This window comes from Dasypus novemcinctus, unplaced genomic scaffold (genome assembly GCF_030445035.2).
Source record: "Dasypus novemcinctus isolate mDasNov1 unplaced genomic scaffold, mDasNov1.1.hap2 scaffold_271, whole genome shotgun sequence".
Taxonomy (NCBI): Eukaryota; Metazoa; Chordata; class Mammalia; order Cingulata; family Dasypodidae; genus Dasypus; species Dasypus novemcinctus.
The window spans coordinates 19,079-37,839 of NW_026688236.1; the positions used below are offsets into that span (position 1 = coordinate 19,079).

The 18,761-nt window shown below is 71.9% G+C and overlaps 4 protein-coding genes across 4 annotated transcripts; 3 read left to right on the top strand and 1 right to left on the bottom strand.

Annotated features, from left to right (window-relative positions):
- The first annotated feature begins 1,502 nt into the window (after positions 1-1,502).
- KXD1 (KxDL motif containing 1) lies at positions 1,503-6,642 on the top strand. The gene is made up of 5 exons (XM_058292744.1): positions 1,503-1,576; positions 3,746-3,867; positions 4,417-4,569; positions 5,680-5,726; positions 5,964-6,642. The coding sequence occupies exons 2-5, from the start codon at positions 3,767-3,769 to the stop codon at positions 6,194-6,196; spliced, it is 534 nt and encodes a 177-aa protein (XP_058148727.1). The 5' UTR covers positions 1,503-1,576; positions 3,746-3,766; the 3' UTR covers positions 6,197-6,642.
- Positions 6,643-6,942: 300 nt separating this feature from the next.
- On the top strand, positions 6,943-8,682 carry UBA52 (ubiquitin A-52 residue ribosomal protein fusion product 1). Its single transcript, XM_058292745.2, has 5 exons — positions 6,943-7,063; positions 7,598-7,708; positions 7,880-7,966; positions 8,311-8,413; positions 8,497-8,682. Exons 2-5 carry the CDS (start codon positions 7,606-7,608, stop codon positions 8,588-8,590), a joined length of 387 nt encoding a protein of 128 aa, XP_058148728.1. The 5' UTR covers positions 6,943-7,063; positions 7,598-7,605; the 3' UTR covers positions 8,591-8,682.
- Positions 8,683-8,991: 309 nt separating this feature from the next.
- On the top strand, positions 8,992-10,718 carry REX1BD (required for excision 1-B domain containing). The gene is given in 6 exon segments (XM_058292750.1): positions 8,992-9,048; positions 9,090-9,496; positions 9,552-9,722; positions 9,724-9,787; positions 10,313-10,395; positions 10,606-10,718. Coding segments are annotated over 6 exon segments (855 nt in total). The 3' UTR covers positions 10,679-10,718.
- Positions 10,719-11,031: 313 nt separating this feature from the next.
- Positions 11,032-18,450, bottom strand: CRLF1 (cytokine receptor like factor 1). Its single transcript, XM_058292749.2, is given in 10 exon segments — positions 11,032-11,255; positions 11,460-11,502; positions 11,590-11,777; positions 12,633-12,801; positions 12,877-13,034; positions 13,683-13,852; positions 13,923-14,052; positions 14,194-14,308; positions 14,310-14,467; positions 18,242-18,450. Coding segments are annotated over 10 exon segments (1,254 nt in total). The 5' UTR covers positions 18,351-18,450; the 3' UTR covers positions 11,032-11,241.
- Between the last annotated feature and the right edge of the window lie 311 nt (positions 18,451-18,761).

Sequence of the window (18,761 nt, forward strand, 5' to 3'; positions counted from 1 at the left end):
GGGGGACCCTGAGCCCAGAGAGAAGCCGGACCCTGGAAGGGGGGACCCTGAGCCCAGAGAGAAGCCGGACCCTGGAAGGGGGGACCCTGAGTTCAGAGAGAAGCCGGACCCTGGAAGGAGGGACCCTGAGCCCAGGAAGAAGCCAGACCCTGGAAGGAGGGACCCTGAGCCCAGAGAGAAGCCGGACCCTGGAAGGGAGGGACCCAGGAAGCCTGAACCCTTGCAGACATCAGCAGCCATCCTGCTCCAAATAGCCTTTGGTGAGGGAAGTAACTTGTGCTTTATGGCCTGGTCTCTGTAATCCCCTACCCCAAATAAATACCCTTTATAAAACCAACCAATTTCTGGTATTTTGCATCAGCACCCCCTTGGCTAATGTTGTGGGGCATTTGCAAGGTCTATAAACACCGTGCCCCAAGTTTATGGCACTGGCAGGCTCTACTTCTCAAGCGAGGGCTCAAGGTCAACAGTCTTCTTTAGGTGGCACCAGGAACCAAATCTGTGACTTCCCGTGTGGGAGGCGGGTGCCCAACTGCTTGAGCCACATCCGCTTCCTGGGATGCCTTTTAAAACATTTATTTTGGTAACAAACACAACCTAAAAATTTGTCTCTTTAACCACAAATATGTAGTGTGGTGGTGTTAATTATACATCACGCAATATTGTACTGCCATCGCGACCACTATAAAAATTTTTCTGTCCTCAACAGGAACTCTGTATCGACCAAGCATTAACTCATTCCCTACCCCTACTCTGATAACTGCATTCTAGTTTCCAACTACGGATTTGCTTATTCCACTGACTTCAATTCAGCATCACCGTAAAATGTTTGTCCTTGTGTCTGCCTCAGTTCACGTAACATGATGTCTTCAAGGCTCATTCATGTCCTTGCCGGTGTCAGAACATCTTTCTTTTTCACAGCTGTGTAATATTCCATCGTGTTTCCCTACCCAAGTTTGTCTATCCGTCCACCGGTCGATGGACACCTGGGTTGCTGCCACTTTACGGCTATTGTGAATAGTGTCACGATGAACACTCGTGTGCAAATGGCTCTCCCAGTCTCTGCTTCAACTCTTGGGGGTAGCGCCTTAGAAGTGGGATCGCCGGGTCACAGGGTAATTCTGTAAGAGCAGGGACTTTTGAACCCAGATGAGGCTGATTCCCAGCCTGGAGAGCGGGACCCCTCGGTCTGGGTCTGCCGCAAGCCCTCCACCACCGTGCGGTGGCCGGAACAGCGCCCGCCGCGCTCGGACCTCGGGCTCTTCTTCCGTACCACGCCACCAGCCCTGGCGCGCCTCCCTACTTCCGGGCCGCCGCGGAGGGCGAGCTGCGCACTGCGCAGGCGCCCGAGGGCCCGCCTCATTGGCTCTTCTCTGGGACGCGCTGAGCTTACGCCGGGGGCGCCCGGCCCCGCCCCCTCCCCGCCGTGCCGCCGCGCACGTACGCGCGCGGGCCCGGGGGCACGTCGCCGCCGGCCGCGCGCGCGCTCGCACGCACGCAAGGACGCTGCGTGGTGACGTCGCGGCGCCGCCGGCGCGCCATCCCGGAAGCGCGAGCGAGGCCGCCAGATGTGCAGGTGCCGCCGCCGGGGCGGGGCCGGGGAGGGGCGGAGGGGGCCGCGCCGGGGGGGGGAGCCGGGGGCGCCGGGCCTCAGTTTCCCCGTCGGCGCCGCGCGCGCCTCCCCCGAGGCTGTGCCGTGCGAGCGGAGCCCGGCGCCGCGGGGCTGGGGGCCTCGCGGGACGGGGGGACCCCACCCCCCCTCGGGACCTTTTCCGACCTTGGGCCGCCCGATCCGGGGCAGGGAGCCCGCGAGCCTCAGTTTCCCCCGGGGACGCGCCCGCCTCGGGGCAGTCCCGCGGGCGCGCGCGCGCCTCCCCTTGGGAGCACGTGGCCTGCGGGCTCCCGGGCCCCCCGCGGGGCCGCCTCGGGCTCCCTAGGCCCCAAGCCCCGCTCGCTTCCTGCCTCCGGGGCTTCCCGGCCTCGCAGACGGCCCTGGGAGGTCGCTACCCTGCCTTAGCCCCATTTCTCGGATGAGAAAACTGATTCGGGAGAGCTGAGGCGATTTCCCCGAGGTCACAAGCCCCCTTCTCCGCGGGTTTCCCTCCGAGCCCTGGCCGCAGCATTTCTGCTCTGTATCTATCCGGGTGCCAGGGGCTGAACGGTTACCCCCAGGTCCAAACCCTGCTGTGGCCGTGGGACTCCGTCCTGTGACCCTACGTGACCTCTTCAGAAAGGAATGATCGTGGGTGTTTGGAAAGGTGTGGACATGTCTGCCCACGGCACGCGGCAGCGGCCCAGTGATGATTGGAGGTGTCTCCGGCAGCAGCGGGGGCTGCAGACCAGCAGCAGGCTCTTTAGCCTCCACTGTGTTTTGGGAAAAAAAAAAAAAATATATATATATATATATATATATATATATTAGTGGCTAACACTTGTAAATGAGGTGATGACACAGAAAGAATATCCCTTGGACCCTTTTTTTCTCGGAGCAAAGTTAGAAATCTGGCACAGATTGCCACAAGAGGCAGCTGTGCCGTCACAGGTGGATACTGTCCTCAAGAGTCACGCCTTTGTGTGGCCCTGGACGTTGGAGTTTGCCCACCCCCTGCATCCGCTGGCTGTGTGATGCTAGGTTAAGTTTCCCGTCTCTCTGGGCCTCAGTTTTCTCTATAAGGATGATTTTGGTGCCACGCTTGGCATTCAGCAGGTGCTCCATAAATGGGAGGGTGGAAGGGCTCTGCAGCGTGTGGCTCTTAACCAGCCGTGGATGACCTTTTCTGTCCACATCATGTGGTCCCCGAGCCGAGCCAGTCGGTTATTCCGGGCTTTATCTGAACCCCCCAGGAGGGAAGGAGCGGAAGCTGTGGCACTTCCTATCACGCGATCTAGGAGCCCCCACCAGGCAGGATGGAGCCGGGGAGCTGCTCAGTCTGCCTGCAAGTGCCTGCAGTTCTCGGCTTGAACTTGCTCTTAAAAGTCTAGCATCCCAGCTGAGTCTGAAAGGGCCCCGGGGTGCACAACGAGCGGGTTCCTGGCTGGCCCCGCAGGCAGAGCTGGAACTTGCTCTTAAAAGTCTAGCATCCCAGCTGAGTCTGAAAGGGCCCCCGGGGTGCACAACGAGGGGGTTCCTGGCCGGCCCCGCAGGCAGAGCTGGAACTTGCTCTTAAAAGTCTAGCATCCCAGCTGAGTCTGAAAGGGCCCCGGGGTGCACAACGAGCGGGTTCCTGGCCGCCCTGCAGGCAGAGCTGCGAGCGAGATGGACGTGGGTGTTTCCTTCTGGAGCTGCCACGGAGGTGGGGGAAACAGACCCAGGGTCAGCTCCTAGCTGAGATCATTTCCAGAAGGAGGCAAAGTGACGCGAGGGCCGGGGCGGGGCCGTCAGGGCTTCCTGGGAGAGCAGACGCCCGGGGCGGGGATGCGGTGAGGGGGCCGCGCGCACATTCTGGCAGCGGGAGCAGCGCGTGCCCAGGCCCACGCAGCAGGGAGTGAGTCAGAGCGCGGGGGCAGGCCGCGCCCGTGGTCGAGGACGCGGGGGGCTGGGGGGCCGAGGAGGCGGAGGGCGTCGTGGGCTGCGCTGAGCGCGTCGGCGGGGCCCGTCCTCAGGAACGGGGCGGGGGGGGGGGTGGCTCTTTGGGGGGACACAGTTGAGCCGCAGCCTGGAGTCCTCCCGACACCCTGAATTCCCGACGAGCGCGGAGGCCCGGGCCCTCCCGCGCAGCCCCCCGACGGTCTCCCCCCGTTGCAGGCGGCGAAGGCGGAGGAAGGGATGGAGCCCCCGGACTCGGCCTCGAGGGTCTTCTGCGGACGCATCCTGAGCATGGTGGACGCCGACGACGTCAACGCCATCATCCAGGCGCAGAAGAACATGTGCGCGGAGGGGGAGGGGGAGGGGGAGGGGGAGGGGGAGGGGAGGGGCGGGCCGCCCACTGGCCAGCAGCCGGGAGGAAGCGGCCTCTGGGAGGGGCCGTGAACGCCCCCCCCCCAGAAGGGCAGGTGCAGCCTCTGCTGTCAGCAGCTGCCCCACTTTGGACATGCGCAGATGCGCCTCCCCACGGCGGGGGGGGGGGTGTCTGGACCTCAGGCGTCCACCCCCCCAGTTCTCCCAACCCCGTTCTGGAAACCCCAGACTGGGGAGCCCAAGCCAAGTATCGCCCCCCTCCCCCCCCCAGTCCTAGAGGATCAGAACTGGGCCCCAAGGAAGAGCCTGGGGTCAGGGGAGCCCAGAGTCTGCTGGAGAGAGCAGGGGAAGAAGGCGGCGGGAGGCGGCCGCACTCGGGGAGGGTTCTGAAGGATGAACAGGAGTTGGGGCGGAAGGCCCGGGAAAAGGCGGGTGCAAAGCCTCAGAGCGGGAAAGGCCGAGCCGGGCTGGGGGCGGGGGCCCGGCAGGGGCGCTCACGCTCGCCCCGGGGCCGCCAGGCTCGACCGCTTCGAGAAGACCAACGAGATGCTGCTGAACTTCAACAACCTGTCGAGCGCGCGCCTGCAGCAGATGAGCGAGCGCTTCGCGCACCACACGCGCACGCTGGTGGAGATGAAGCGCGACCTGGACAGCATCTTCCGCAGGATCCGGTGGGCGCCCGCGGGGGGGGGGGGGGGGGGCCCTCCTGGGATCACACCCGCCCTTCCCTCCCCCGCAGCCTCCAGGGAGCAGGCGAGGAAGCCTGAGCTCCGCGGTGGAAGTCTTCTGTTTTTATTTTGTTCTTTTTTAAGGTTTATTTTATTTCTTTCCCCTTCCCCCCCCCCCCCGTTGTCTGCTCTCTGTGTCCATTCGCTGTGTGTTCTTCTGTGTCAGCGGCACCCAAAATCTGGGTCTCTTTATGCTGCGTCATCTTGCTGCGTCAGCGCTCCCTGTGTGCGGCGCCATTCCTGGGCAGGCTGCGCTTTCTTTCGCGCTGGGCGGCTCTCCTTACGGGGGGCACTCCTTGCACGTGGGGCTCCCCTACGCGGGGACACCCCTGCGTGGCAGGGCACTCCTTGCGTGCATCAGCACTGCGCACGGCCAGCTCCACACAGGTCAGGAGGCCCGGGGTTTGAACCCTGGACTTCCCATGTGGTAGGCGGGTGCTCTATCCGTTGGGCCAAGTCCTCTTCCCGTCTATGTTTTTAGATTTCAATCTAATTTATTTTCCAAAAAAGTTAGCAGAGTGAGATAGGAGAGAGCGGGAAGCCGTGCTCCCCCCAGCCCCGCCCAGGCCCCTCTCGATAGGCCAAGGTCACCCGCCCTCGGGTGCTGGGGCGTCCGCATGGGCCAGCAAAGGCCGGCGGACGACGCGGCACAAAACCCAGCCTCCCCGGGCCCGCGAAGGGCTCCACGCGGTCCGCTGGGGCTGCAGGTGCCCCAGGTTTAAGGAGAAGCCCCCTCCTGCGCGGGAGTCAGGGGAGGACAGCTGCCCGCGGCCCAGGCGTGGGGCAAGGGCGGTGCCCACCACGCGGCACCTCCGGGACGACCCCGCTGGGTCCTCCTCTGTGACCAACGCGGCTCAGGCTTTGGGGGGAAAGGAGGGCGGCGCCTCCAAGGAGGCAGCCGAGCCCCGGCTGGACGAGGGCTGCGGGCGAGCGTCCTCCGGCCCTGGCGCTCGCGGCCACCCCGGGACCCCCAGGCAGGAGCGGGCGGCCGCGGGCAGCGGGACCTCCCGGCCCCGCGCTCACCACCCGGCCCCCCATGCTTCCCCCCCGCAGGACGCTGAAGGGAAAACTGGCCAGGCAGCACCCCGAGGCCTTCAGCCGTAAGTGTCCGGAGCCTGCCGTGCCGGGGACCGCCTGGGAGGACACCGTGGGATCCCCTCGACCGCCTGCACAAGGGGGTGGCTGCTCAGGGGATGGGGACAGGACAGGGATGGCCCGCGCCCCCCAGGCCTGCAGCCAGGCTCCCACCTGCCACCACCAGAAGAAGCCCCCCTGGGGAGAGCCTCGGTTTCCCCTGGGGCCTCCCGAGCCGCCCCCCGGTCTCTGCACCCCTGCAGATGTCCCCGAGGCGTCCCTGCTGGAGGAGGAGGACGAGGACCCCGTCCCGCCCAGCACGACCACCACCATCGCCACCTCGGAGCAGAGCACCGGCTCCTGTGACACCAGCCCCGGCCTCGGCTCGCCGCCGCCCAGCCCGGGCTTCGAGGAGCTGTCCCCGGCCCGGCCCCGCTCCCCGGCCATCAACGGCCACAGCCAGACGGACGAAGAAGAGGGGACCCCGGGAGAGTAGCGGTGCCCTCCCCCCCCAATGACGGGGGGCCCCGGGGTTAGCGGGCAGCCCCTTCTCGAGTCAGCCTGCGGGGTCGAGCGTTGCGGGCCCTTCCTCCCAGAGCACAGCTCTCCTGCAGCCCCCAGGGCCGGCCCAGAACTGACCAGGCCACAGGGGCCACTGCCCCCAGCCTGCCCCCTGCCCCCTAATCCCACCTTCCTGCCCCTTCCTCTGTGGACACCGCTATCTCAAGGGGGAGGGGGGTGCCCGGGGCAGGAGGGCCCGCTGCGCAGCCCCCGGCCCGGGCTCTCCACCGGGCAGGGACCCCGAGGGCCCTCGGGGCGCTCCCCCCACCCCGGGGCCTCCCCGGCGAGCCTCCGGGCAGACGGAGTAGAATGGAATATTTTTGTACCCGATGTTTACAGATGCTGTTGGGAAGCTATCAATAAAAGGAGTCTGTTACTAAACGGGACGCGTGGCTCAGCCGGCGGCCTCCGAGCCCGGGACGCACGCGGGGGGCCCTTCTGGCAGGGGGATCCGGCGGCGGCCGCCGAGGCCTCGGCACCGGCCCCAGCTAGGGCGCTGAGGGGGTCCCCGCCGCGTGCCCGGGCCCCCGCGGACCCCCGAGCCTGGGCCGCGAGCCCCGGGGCGCCGCGGAGCCCCCCACGCCAGGGGCGCCGGCCACGTGGCGCAGCGCGCGTCCGCCCGGACCTGCCGCGGCTTCGCGCGCCAGCACCCAAGATGGCGGCGGCGCGGGGGCGGGGCCGGCGCCCGCGGCGCGGATTGTGACGCAGGCGCGCGGCGTGCCCGGCGCGCAGGCGCCGTCGGGGCGCAGCGGCGGCTTCCGGTTCCGCCGCCCTCTTTCTCGTCGGCGAGGCGGCCGAGAGGGTGGGTGGCGGCGGCCGGGCCGGGGCGGGCGGGCCGGCGACCCCCAGCGCGCGGCCCACGGGGCTGCGGCGGCCCCGGGCCCAAGGCCCGCGAGGCGGGTCGCGCCGAGCCATGCGCCGCGCGAGCCCGCCCCCGACCGGCGCGGCGGGTGCTGGCGCGCGTGGCTCCCGGTGGTCTAGGGGGCCCCTGGCACGCGGGGGGCGGGGGCCCGGGGGCTCTGGGTACGGAGAAGGCAGCAGGCGGGCGGGTTTTTCCAGCCTGGGGCTTGGGTGGGACGTGCGCGCCTGCAGAGTGCGCTCGCTCCCGAGATGGCGGGGAGGGGGCGCCGAGCTGCGGACGGGGTGTGCGGCCGGGGGGGGGGGGTCTTGCCGGCCTGGACTCGAGGCCGCCCTGCTTGGCCCCCGTGGGTCACCAAGTGGTGCCCGTGACGCTCGTGGCGGCCAGAGGGCGGGTGGTCCGGATCGCGGGCCGGGGGGCGGGGGGGCGAGGGGCCCCGGGCAGCGCCCGCGCTGAGCCCCGCGCCGCCCCCCGCAGACGCAGCCATGCAGATCTTCGTGAAGACGCTGACGGGCAAGACCATCACCCTCGAGGTGGAGCCCAGCGACACCATCGAGAACGTCAAGGCCAAGATCCAGGACAAGGAGGGTGAGGCGGGGGGCGCCGCGGGGCCCACCCGGCCTCAGCTTCGCCCGTGTCCCCCCCCCCCGGAAGATAACGGCAGAACCGGCCTCTCCGTTTCCCTCGTGAAAGCGTGCGTGGGGGGGTGGTGGCGAGCTCTGCGGGGGGCCGTGACCCTTCTCCTCTCCCCCCACTCAGGCATCCCACCCGACCAGCAGCGCCTCATCTTCGCGGGCAAACAGCTGGAGGACGGCCGCACGCTGTCAGACTACAACATCCAGAAAGGTACCGCGGGGGTGGGCGCTGGTGCTCCCCGGGGACAGGGCGGCTTTTATGGCCTGGCCGGGTGGGGGTGGGGGGCTGTTTCGTAAGAGCCAGGGGTCAAGGTGGGCCAGCGTTCCCCCACAGCGGCGGTGCTTTTCACGTCCTTAAAAACCAAGAAAACGCCTCTGCTGTAAGGGAAAGCAGCACGGCTGTCCAAGTAACGGGCCCTGAGGGTCTTAGGGATAGAAGACTCGCGCCGCGGAGCCTAAAAGTCCCCTGGGCGAGCCCAGACGGGCGGGTGGCCTCGGCACCCGGGGCTGGCGGTGACCCCCCCCCCCGCCGCGTCCCACCCCCGTCCCCCGCAGAGTCCACCCTGCACCTGGTGCTGCGCCTCCGGGGGGGCATCATCGAGCCCTCCCTCCGCCAGCTGGCCCAGAAGTACAACTGCGACAAGATGATCTGCCGCAAGTAGGAGCCCGGGCCGGGGGCGGCGGGGAGGGGGGCGCGGTGGGGGATGGGGGGGCTCACGGGCCCTGCTGCCTGCCCCCCAGGTGTTATGCACGCCTGCACCCCCGGGCCGTCAACTGCCGCAAGAAGAAGTGTGGGCACACGAACAACCTGCGCCCCAAGAAGAAAGTCAAGTGAGGGCCCCGCTCCGCAAGGCGCCCCGGCCCCCCCTCCCCCCCACGGGCGGCCTCGAGACCCCAATAAAGCCCCCTGGGTCGACTGAAGCAGTAGCTGGTGTCCGTGTGGCTGGTCTGTGGGGGGCGGGCCGCTGGGCCTCGGGGTCAGGACACTGCCTGGTGCCCCGCTCCTGCCGCCCCCGAGCTGTAGTCCAGCCGGGCGAGGGGCACTGGGGGCCCCCCACCCCCCTGAGTCGGGGGCTGCACTTGCCAAGGCGAAGCCGGCGGGGAAGTGGAGGCGCTGGTGGGGTTCAGGGTGCTCCTTGGGCCTGGGGGGTGCTGGTCTGGGTCAGGGTCTCCTGGGCAGGCACCTGCCACTCGAGGTCAGCACTGCGCCAAGGCGGCCCGGGGCAGCGCAGGTCGATGGTGGCCGGGACCCCTCCCCTCCCGGCCTGCCTGCCAGGCGCCCCCCCGCCCCGGGTAGCCCGGGAGCCGCCGTGTCCCGGCCGCGACAACCACAGGGCCTTGGCGCGGCTGTGGCCCACCTGCCCGCGGCGCAGAGGGCAGGGCCTGGCACGGGGGGCTCCGGGGCGCGGGTGGCCCAGGCCCCTCGGGCCACAGCCGCGCGGATCAAGCCAGCCGCGGCTCCAGGGCTGTGCGGGGAGGGCGCCGAGCGGTGTCGAGCGAGTGCGGGGACACGCCGAGGCCGGGCGCGGGGCCTCGGGCCGCCCACGAGCCGGAGGGGGCGCCGCGCGGTCACGGTCCCGGTGGAGGCGGCGGCGGCGCCGGGTGAGCGCGGGCCGGGCGGGGAGCGGTGGCTCAACGCGCGCCGGCCCTCGCCCGCAGAAAGGCGGCCGCTGCGCGCGCTGGTGCGGCGCGCCCGCGAGCTCCAGGCTGAGCGCGCGCGGGCCTTCCGCCGGCTGCGCGAGTGAGTGCGGGCGCGGTGGGGGCTCCCGGGGATCGGGGCCACCCCCGGGGCGGAGGGGGTGCCGGCGGGCGCGGGGCGGGGGGCGCGGCCCGGGGCGCCCGGGGCCAGCTCCGCTCCCGCCCGCCGCCTTCCCCCGCCCCCGGGCCGCGGTGCACGAGGTGACCCAGGCCTTCGCCGCCGCCGCGCGGGAGGTGCTGGCCCCGGAGGCCGAGCTGGCCGGGCCCCGCGCAGCCGCTGCTCGCCGGCCACGTGCGCCGCCCGCAGCGCCGGGAGCAGACGCGCCTGGCCACGGCGAGCCCCGCCCCCGATAGGCCACGCCCCTGAGGACCCGCCCCCCAGCAGGCCACGCCTCTGCGGGCCCGCCCCCGGCAGGCCACGCCCCTGTGGGCTCCGTCTTCCCGGCCGCCGCGGGCCCCGCCCCCGGCAGGCCCCGCCCCTGTGGGCCCGCCCCCGGCAGGTCCCGCCCCGTGGGGGCTCCGCCTTCCCGGCCGCCGCGGGCCCCGCCCCCAGCAGGCCCCGCCCCTTATGGGTTCCGTCCTCCGGGCGCCGCTGGCCACGCCCCCAGGCAGGCCCCGCCTCTCCCAGGAGCCGAGCGGCAGGCCCCGCCCCTCGCAGGCACCGCCCACCGCGCCCCGCCTTCCCTCCGGACCCCGCCCCAGCCCGGGCTCCCGGCCCGCCCCCTCCCCCCGGTCCCCCTCCCCGGTCCCCCTCCCCGGTCCCCTCCTGTCCCAGGCGACGCCCGCTCCCCACTCGCGGCCCCGCCTCGGCCTCCGGCTCCGCGCGGGCGACCCCTCCCCGCCGCTCTCTGCCCCCCAGGTGGCCCTGCAGCTGCCGGGGACGCCGGAGGCGCCCGGGGCGCAGGGCACCCGGCAGTGGCGCGAGCTGAGGCTGAAGGGAGCGCGCCGCCCCCGCCCCGGGGCCCCCCAGCCCCGCGCGCCCCGCCCGCCCCCGGGGGCCGCCGTCGGGGCCGGGCCGCGCTCCCCGGGGACGCAGCCCGGAGCTGGGGCGCGGGCAGGGGGCCCCGGGCGCGCCCCCGCCCCCTCGGCGGCGCGGCGGCGGCTAATTCGGCGCATCTGGGTTTTATTTATAGTTCCCGTCCGCCCTTGTAGGGTAATTAAAACCATGGAGGCAATCAGCGGCGTCCTCCAGGACCTCAGGTCGGACGCGGAATCCGCCGAGTGACGGCGCTCCCCGGGGGCCCGCGGGGGGCTGCGAGCGGATGGCGCCCGCCCGGCCCCGCCCGGCCCCGCCGCCAGCTGGCGGGCGCGCCCCGAAATAAAGGACCCCTCCCGCAGCGCCGGCTCCCGCGTGTGTCCCGGGGCGCCGCGAGGGGGCCCCTCGGGGTCAGCCGTGGTGGAGGGGGACCCCCCACCCCTCCGGGCCCCCGGAGCCTCTCTGGCGTTTGAAAGACTCTCCAAGCACTGGGAGCCTGGAATTCCAGACCCCGGAGTTGTTTCCAGCCCCGAGTGGTCGAGGGGGGGGGCGCCCCACTTCCCCCCGCTGCTCCTGCCCCCAAACTCTCCTTGGCAACCAGGGCACCTAAACAGACCGTTTATTTAAGCCGTCTCCGGGGCGTGTCCCCCCGCCACACAGCCCCGGCGGGGGTTGCGGGGCAGCTCGGCCGGGCCGTCACCCCCCACCACACGGGCTGCACCGGCGGGGGCCGTCAGGGCGCAGGGGCCCTCCTGCTGGGGGTGCCGCAGCTGCTGGGGCGCTGGAAGGCGAGGGTGCGCCCCCCCTACAGCTTATCTGGCAGGACCTGTGGGCGCAGAGGAAGCGGGGCTCAGCGGGGGGGGCAGGCTGGCGGTCAGACCTGCGGGGACCCCGCCCATCCCCCCATGGGGGATGCCAAGTGCGGGGAGCAGGGTCTCCATCCGCTCACGCCCTTACGAGGTGCCCAGGCACACAGTTGGCGCTAAATAAATGCCGGGGAGGGCAGGAGCCTCCCGGGGCCCCCCCTTACCTCTCGCCGCGCCCCGTCGGCCCGCGGGCACGATGCCCTCGTCCTGTGCTTGGAAGGAAGGCGTGGGTGTGGGGGGGCCGCGCGCGCCGCGCCCCCGCGCCCCGCGCCCGCGCCCCGGGGACGCGCCTACCTGGTGGCGCGCCTTCTGCGCCTTCTGCATCCAGGCGCGCCACTGGTCGTAGAGGCGGAAGCTGAGGTTGGAGCAGTACGCGTGCTTCTTGAGCCAGCCCAGGAACTGCTTGAGCTCGCGCCGCACGGGCCCCGAGCTCGGCTCGCCGCCGCGGGGCTCGCACGCGCCGCCGCCCGGGCCCGGGCGCTCTGCGGGCGGCGGGGGCCGCGTCAGGCGCCGGCAGGGGGCGCGCGCGGGGAGCCCCGGGGCCGCCCGTTCCCGCCGCGCCCCCCGGGAGCGCGCGCGGGCGCCTCCTCCGCGGCGCCGGGAACGCAGGCCGCCCCGGGCCAGGTGCGCGTGCGGGGGGGGGGGGGGGGCGGGAGGAGGGACCTGGGGACCCGCGCCGGGGAGGCAGCCAGGCGGCGCGGCGGAGGAGGGGGCGCCAGGTGGGAGCCCGGCCCCGCGCAGGGGCGCACGGGCGGATGCGCACATCCATAACGCGCGGGACCCGCTGACAGGCCCTGGCACGGCCGCGGCCCCCGCCCCCCGGCCCCCGCCTCGGGGGACGCGGCGCCTGCTGGCTCCCGCGCAGGAAGGCCAGGTGCCGGGCACGGCCGGGCCAAGGCGAGGCTCCGCCCGCGCGAACCTGGAGGGGCCCCGCCGGGGCCTGCGGGGGGCGGCTGCGCTCTGCCCCGCCCCTGCCTGGCCTCAGTTTCCGCAAGGGCCTGGAAGCTCAGGGGTCCCGCTGAGCCTCCCAGAGCTGTGGGGGGCAGACCCGCGGGGGAGGGGGGGGTGTCTGCAAACACTCGCACGGCGCCCGCTGCGGAACGGGCTGTGATCACGATCGCCCCTCACCACCAGCTGGGGAAACTGAGGCCAGGGGGCGAGCCTGCCGCCCGCAGGCCTGGGAAGCGGGGTCTCCAGTGCACTCGCCCTCAGGGGCCTGAGACGGACTGGGGGGTGGGCCAAGGTGACTAGGGCCTGCCAGGCTTGTGGTGCAGTTTCCCGGGGGGCATTTGGAAACCCCAGTGGGGATCCAGAGCCCGGGGCGGCGGGGGGCTCACCGCTGCGGGGGGTGGACGCGGCCGTGGGGTGGCTCCACTCGCTCCAGATGCCCGCCTTCTTGGAGCCGTAGATGCCGAAGGGGTTGCAGCGCACTTGCACGAAGTAGACGGTGCCCGGCCGGAGGCCCGCCAGGCGGCACGACGTCTGGTTGCTGGCGTCGTCCACCACCTGCGGCGAGGGCAGCTCAGTGGGCGCGGGGGGCACGCGGGGGCGTGGGGGCGCACGGGGGGCGCGGGGGCGCACCTTCCAGTCCACGCTGTCCTCCACGCGGTAGCGGAGCTGGTACTTGGCTTGGAAGAGGAAGTCCTTGAGCGCGGGCGGCGACACCCAGCGCACGCTCAGCTGGTCCTCCAGGCCCCCGACGCGGCTGACGTGCACGTCGGGCGGGGGGTCGGTGGTCACTGCGGGCCGGGGAGGGGCTGGGTCACCCTGCCAGCCCACCGCCACCCCTCCCCAGTGCGGGTGGGTCAGGGGAGCCGAGCGTGGGAAACCCTCAGCCCCCAGAAAGCACGACCCCGTTTCCAGAAAACACAGTCGCCGCCACGACGAGCCTGGGAGGCCAGGGGGCCTGTCGGGAGGCCGGCCGGGGAAGCCCCCCACCCCGGGGCCCCCCACCGCCCACCTCTGGCTCGGTCCCATCCCCAGACAGGGGGTACCCGCTTTGCAGGCTGCAGCGGGACCCTGACGCCTGCCCTTGGCCGTGGCCGCTTGGGGAAGTGAGGAAGCAGGCTGGACAGGGAGGGGGCACGCCTGGGGGGCCCCAGGGGTCTTGCAGAGCTGGGGGGGGGTGCGTGGGGTGGGCTGCTCTCCCCCCCCAGGCCCGGGCCTGAAAGGGTTAAGGCGGCGGCTGCCCGGGGCCCAGAGCTCCTAATTAGATTAGGCCCAATTCCTGCGCTTCCTGCCAGGCCCCGCTTCCCGGGGCGCCTCCGACCCGGGGGATGGCCCCCTCCGCCCGCACACCTGGACCACCGAGGGCGGGGGGAAGGTGGCGGCCGGGCCAGGTGTCCCGGGGGGGGCCGGGTGGGGGGGGGCTCCCGGCGGGGGCTCACCCACGTCCAGGATGTCGAGCGTGAGCACGTCGGAGCGTGCGCGGCCCAGGCGGTTGGCGGCCTCCACCCAGATCTGGTAGGGGGTGAAGAGGGCCAGGTCCCGGGGGATGTGGCACGAGTGGGGGCCGGCCGCGTGGTACTCCTCGCACGTGTTCTCCTGGCCGTACCACCTGCGGGGGGGGACACGGCCCGTGAGCTCCCGCGGCGCCCGTCCCCCCACCGCCGGGGCGCCCCGCGCACCTCAGCTTGTACTTGAGCGAGTAGTTGGTGTGCAGGAAGGTGTCGCTCAGGGCGCCCGGCGACCAGCGGCACGTCAGGTCCTTCATGTTCCGGGACCAGCAGCTGATGTTGTAGGGCTTGTCGGGGGGCACTGGGGGGGAAGGGACGGGGGGCGCAGCGGGCCTGGGCGCGCAACCCCACCCCGGAGCCCCTCGCCGGCCCTGGCCCTCCTCCCCGGGCCCCAGGGGCCCCCCAACTCCCGCCCGCGCGCGCCCCCTCTCCGCGCACTCACGGCCGACGTAGACGCAGGAGCCGGCCAGGATGCTGCCGTCGCGGGCGTGGCACACGAGGTTGTCCCCCGACTGCTGCCGCGACCCGTTGAGGCCGGCCAGCGCCAGGCCCAGCGTGGGTGGCGTTCAGCACGCGCGACAGCTCGGGGGGCAGGCGGCGCCCGTTGAGCGTCCAGTAGAGGCCCTCGGCCGGCGTGTCGCCCAGCACCGAGCAGGTGGCCCGCAGGGACGAGCCCACCAGCAGCGTGGGGTCCTGCGGGCTGATGACGGCCGGGGCTGCGGCGGGACGGGAGCGGGGCGTCAGGCCGGGGGCGGGCCCCGAGACCCCCACCCCGCCAGGCCCCCCGGGCGGGGGGACCGAGGCCCCCTCAGGTCGGGGGTCCAGCCCAGCGCCGACTGCGGGACGTGAGCACTTCTGGCCACTTTGTCACCCACTCGCCCAAGGCTGTCCCAGGCCACAGAGCGCGAGCAAAGGCGCACAGGGCCCCGGGGCTCCGGGTTTGCGCGAAGTTCTGACGCTGAGCCCGCTCTCCCTTCCTCCATTCCTTTCTTCCTTGCCCTTTCTTTCTTTTTTCCTTTCTTCCTTCCTCCCTCCCTTTTTCTTTTTTCCTTCCTCTTTCTTTTCCTTTCTTCCTTCCTTTTCCCCTCCCTCCCTCCCTTTTTTTCTATCCCCTCCTTTCCTTTCACTAGCTTTCTTTTCCTTTCTTCCTTCCTCCTTTTTTTCTTTTTTCTTTCATTAGCTTTTTCTTTTTTCCTTCCTCCTTACCTCCCTTTTTCTTTCTTCCTTTCTCTTTTTCTTTCTTTCCCTTCCTTCCTTTTTCTTTCTTCCTTCCTCCCTCCCCTTTTCTTACTCTTTCTTCCTTTCTTCTTTCCTTCCTTCCTTTTTCTTTCTTTCCCTTCCTTTTTTCTTTCACTAGCTTTCTTTTCTTTCTTCTTTTCTCCCTCCCTTTTTCTTTCTTTCTTCGTCCCTCCCTCTTTTTCTTTCTCTTTCCCTTTCTTTTTTTCTCTCTTCCTCCCTCTCTCCCTTTCTTTCTTTCAACACTTAGAAACGGAAGATGGGGAGGAGTTCTTTCCCTGATACCCCCAGACCCTCACACGCGATTTGAATAAAGACCCACTGGCCCCCCGACATCCTGCCCTGTGCTGCCCCTGGCGCTAGAGGGGGGTAGTGGGGGGCTCTCACCAAGCCCTGGGCACCCCCAGCCCCACACAGAGGGGCCGTGGAAACTGGACCGGGGGTGCGCCACCGGAGACGCGAGCTGAGGGGATCCTAGTTTACGCGCAGGGAAACCGAGGCCCACGGAAGTGGGGAGGGGAGACCCAGCCCGGGCCTGCTCCCCCTGCGGCCTCAGTTTCCCCGCTGTGCAGTGTCTGGGGGAGGGAGGGAGACATCCAAGGACCATCGTGGGTGACCCGGGCCTGGGAAGGAACGGAACGCGGGAGGGGGGGGGGGGTCTCGTTCATTCATTCGTTCCCTCACCCACGCTCGCACGGCGGTGACAAAAAGCCGACAAAACTCCTGCCCTGGGGGACCCCGGGCAGAGGGGCAGGCACCAAGGACACACAGATACCCCCTAGAAGAGGCCGGGAGAGGGGGGAAGAGGACGGACGGTGGCTCCCCGGGGAGGGAGCAGCCGAGGCCCGAGTCAAGTGAGACAAGCCGCCGGGTTCCGGGCGTGGGGGCGGCTGGCGCAAAGGTCCTGGGGTAGAAGCGGTGGGGAGAGGGCCGGGGGTCAGGGTGGACCCCGGGAAGGGGGCGGGTTGGACTCCGGCCGCCACGGCAGCCACCGGGGCGCCCCGAGCAGGAGGGAGCGGCCGCGTGACGCTGGCAAAGGATCCCCAAGGGGCGCCGGCAGCGGGCGGAGAGGGGGGGGGGGGGCCGCGGCCAAGGCCGGGGCGCGGCGGCTCCCGGCCTTGACGATTTTCCGGGGCAAACTTGGCGGCGAGGCGGCGTCTCCCGAGCCTGGGAGCGCAGTTGCGGCTGGGGCTGGGGCCAGGGCTCGCCGGAGGCCCCCGCGTCCGTGCGAAGGAGCCGGCCGAGCGGGCCCGCGCCCAGGAGGCGGGGGCGGCCGGGGTGGGGCCGGGGGGCCGCCCGGGAGGTCCCCGGCCGCCGCCCGCCGCCGCGGAACGCCGCGGCCTGACGCGGGCCCGTGCCAGCCGGCGCCGCTGCCCCGGCCCGCCCGCCGCTCCCTGCCTGGGCCCCCTTGGGGAGGGGCTGTCGGGGGCGCCCGGCTGGGGGGCACCGGCCCGCGCCCCGCCCCGTTGGCCCGGGGCCGCTGGGATCTGGCTGCCAGCGCCTGCAGCTGCCCTCGGGGGCTGGCGGGGGCCGGACAGGGCCTGGCAGGGAGGTCACAGGCAGGGCCACCTGGACCCTCTGACTTGTCTTCTCTATAAACAAGGCAGGACGGGGCTCTGGCTAGAGGGGCGCCAGGGGGCTCTGGGGGGCCCGGAGCTCCCACCTCCCTCTGGGTCTCCCCCCACCGCGCGCGCGGGGGCGCTGGGAGCAGCCCACCGAGGCGGCCTGGTTTGGGGCTGCGGGGGCCCCCCAAGACAGGTCCCCGGGCGGGGCTCTGGGACCGCCCCCCCTCCCACCGCCGCCCCAGCCCCGGCCTCTCGGCCTCTCACGCAGAGTTGGGGCCTTTAAAAGTTCTTTTCCTTCCCCCCTTCCCTCTCCCCGGCCCGAGCCGCGGCCGTTATTAAAACCCAGCGCCATGTGTTTTAAAAGGGAAAAGTGTGAGATTCCCGGCGAGCCAGGGGGAGGGCGGGCGGCCTGCGTTCCGGGGTCCCCGCAGGGCGCCCTCCCCCCGGCCCCGCGGGGACCTGCAGACGCTTCCCGACCCTCCCCCCCACCCCGGGCTGACCAGGTGTTGAGACACCTTAAGTAGAAACAGACCCCGGAGGTGTGAGAATCTTGACTTTAATTCTGTCCCCTCCCAGGGACACAGCCCAGCACGGCGGCCACCCCCCCCCCCCCCCAGCTTCCCCGGCTCCTCTGGCGCCGGGACACAAAGGCTGGCAGTCAGGTGGCATCCCAGGGCACCGTACCCCCGCCCCGCACCCGGCAGATGCCCCGCGCCCACCCCCGACCCCTCACCTGCCCCGCTCCTTGACCTGCCACGTCCCGCTCGGGGGCTGTGCGCGCTGCGGGGCGCCGGTGGGGGGGGAGCAAGGGGAGCGCGCGCCTGCACGAGGCGTGGGCCGGGGCGCGGCCTCCTGCTCGGAAGGAGTCTGCGGGCGCGGGGACGCGCGTGCGGGGATGGAATGCGCGCCGGGCGGGTGCGCGGATGTGCATCTGGAGGGCATCGGGGGGTCGGGGCGAGGGTGACGAGCCACCAGCCGGGGAGCCTTTGTGTGTCTCTGGGCATGAGAGCGGGAGCGTCTGGACGTGGAGACGCGTGCCCTGGCGGGGTGTGCCTCGACTGGGGGGCCCCGGACTCCCCGCCCCCCCCCCACGTCTCCCCCGCCCCGAAGCCGGGCCGCGGTGCCCGGACTTGCCGCATCCCGCTCTCTCTCGCCCTCACCCACTCGCTCACCGAGATTCCCCTTGCCCGAGGCGCCTCCGAGGCCGCGGGTGGCCGGGACGCCGCGGAAGCCAGCGCGGGGTCCCGCAGGGGGAGGGTGACGGCGCCGGCCCACGGAGACGCGCGTCCCCCGGGACCCCGGGCCGCGCGCCAGGCGGCCAAGAGGCCCCCCCCTGCCGGCCCGCCCTCCCCGCCCGAGGAGGGGGCTGCGCTCCCGGCCCGCACCCAGCGCGCCCATCGCGGGCGTGCCCCGGCCCGCAGCGCTGCCCCCGGGGCCCGGGGCTCCGGCTGCACCGCCGCGTGCGCCCTGGGCGCAGAGGTTCCCGGGTCGCGGGCCCCCGGGTCGGGCGGCCCAGGTGAGAAGGCCTCGGGCGCGGGGGCGGCGGCGGCCCGCAGGTGAGGGCGCCGCGGGGGGCGCTTCCTTTGTTCCCGCGCCGTCCAGGTGGCGCCCGCGCCCCCTCCCCCCGGCCGTCCCGGGGCGCAGCTGGCGGCGCGCGCGGGAAGGGGGCGCAGGGCGCCGCGTACTCACGGGCTGCGGAGCCGGCCCGCGGCGGCCCCAAGGCCAGCAGCAGCAGCAGCAGCGGCGGCGGCGGCGGCCGCGCGGGGTGGGCGGCGGGGCGCGGGCGGCCGGCGGGCATCGGGGCGCGCGGCGGCGGCGCGGGAGGGCGCGGAGGGCGCGGGCCGGGCCGCCCGCACGTCGCTGGGCGCGGAGGCCGGAGCAAGTCTGAGCAGCGGAGTTGACAAGACGCAAAAGCACCGCTGGCCCCGCCCGGCCCCGCCCCCGGCCCGGCCCCGGGGGGGGGGCGGCGGGCCCCGCACCGGCCTCCCGCCGCCCGCGGGCACCGCGCGCCCCGCCCGCCGGCCTCCGCCCCGCCGCGCCCGGTCCCGCGGCCCCGAGCCCCCCGCCCGCCCCGAGCGGCCCGGGGCCTCCCTCTCCCCCACGCCAGCGCCCGCCTCCCCACCCCCAGCCCGCGCCGGGCGCCCCGAACCCCATTTCCCTGCCCCGCGCGCGCCCCCTCCGCGCCCCCTGCGGGCCCCGTCCGCGTCCT

Bases quoted from the DNA above. Each gene is read 5' to 3' on its own strand.
- KXD1 (XM_058292744.1), top strand. From the start codon at position 3,767: ATGGAGCCCCCGGACTCGGCCTCGAGGGTCTTCTGCGGACGCATCCTG. The intron at 4,570-5,679 runs GTGGGCGCCCGC...TCCCCCCCGCAG, and splicing joins AGCATCTTCCGCAGGATCCG to GACGCTGAAGGGAAAACTGG. The intron at 5,727-5,963 runs GTAAGTGTCCGG...GCACCCCTGCAG, and splicing joins GCACCCCGAGGCCTTCAGCC to ATGTCCCCGAGGCGTCCCTG.
- UBA52 (XM_058292745.2), top strand. From the start codon at position 7,606: ATGCAGATCTTCGTGAAGACGCTGACGGGCAAGACCATCACCCTCGAG. The intron at 7,967-8,310 runs GTACCGCGGGGG...CGTCCCCCGCAG, and splicing joins AGACTACAACATCCAGAAAG to AGTCCACCCTGCACCTGGTG. The intron at 8,414-8,496 runs GTAGGAGCCCGG...CCTGCCCCCCAG, and splicing joins GACAAGATGATCTGCCGCAA to GTGTTATGCACGCCTGCACC.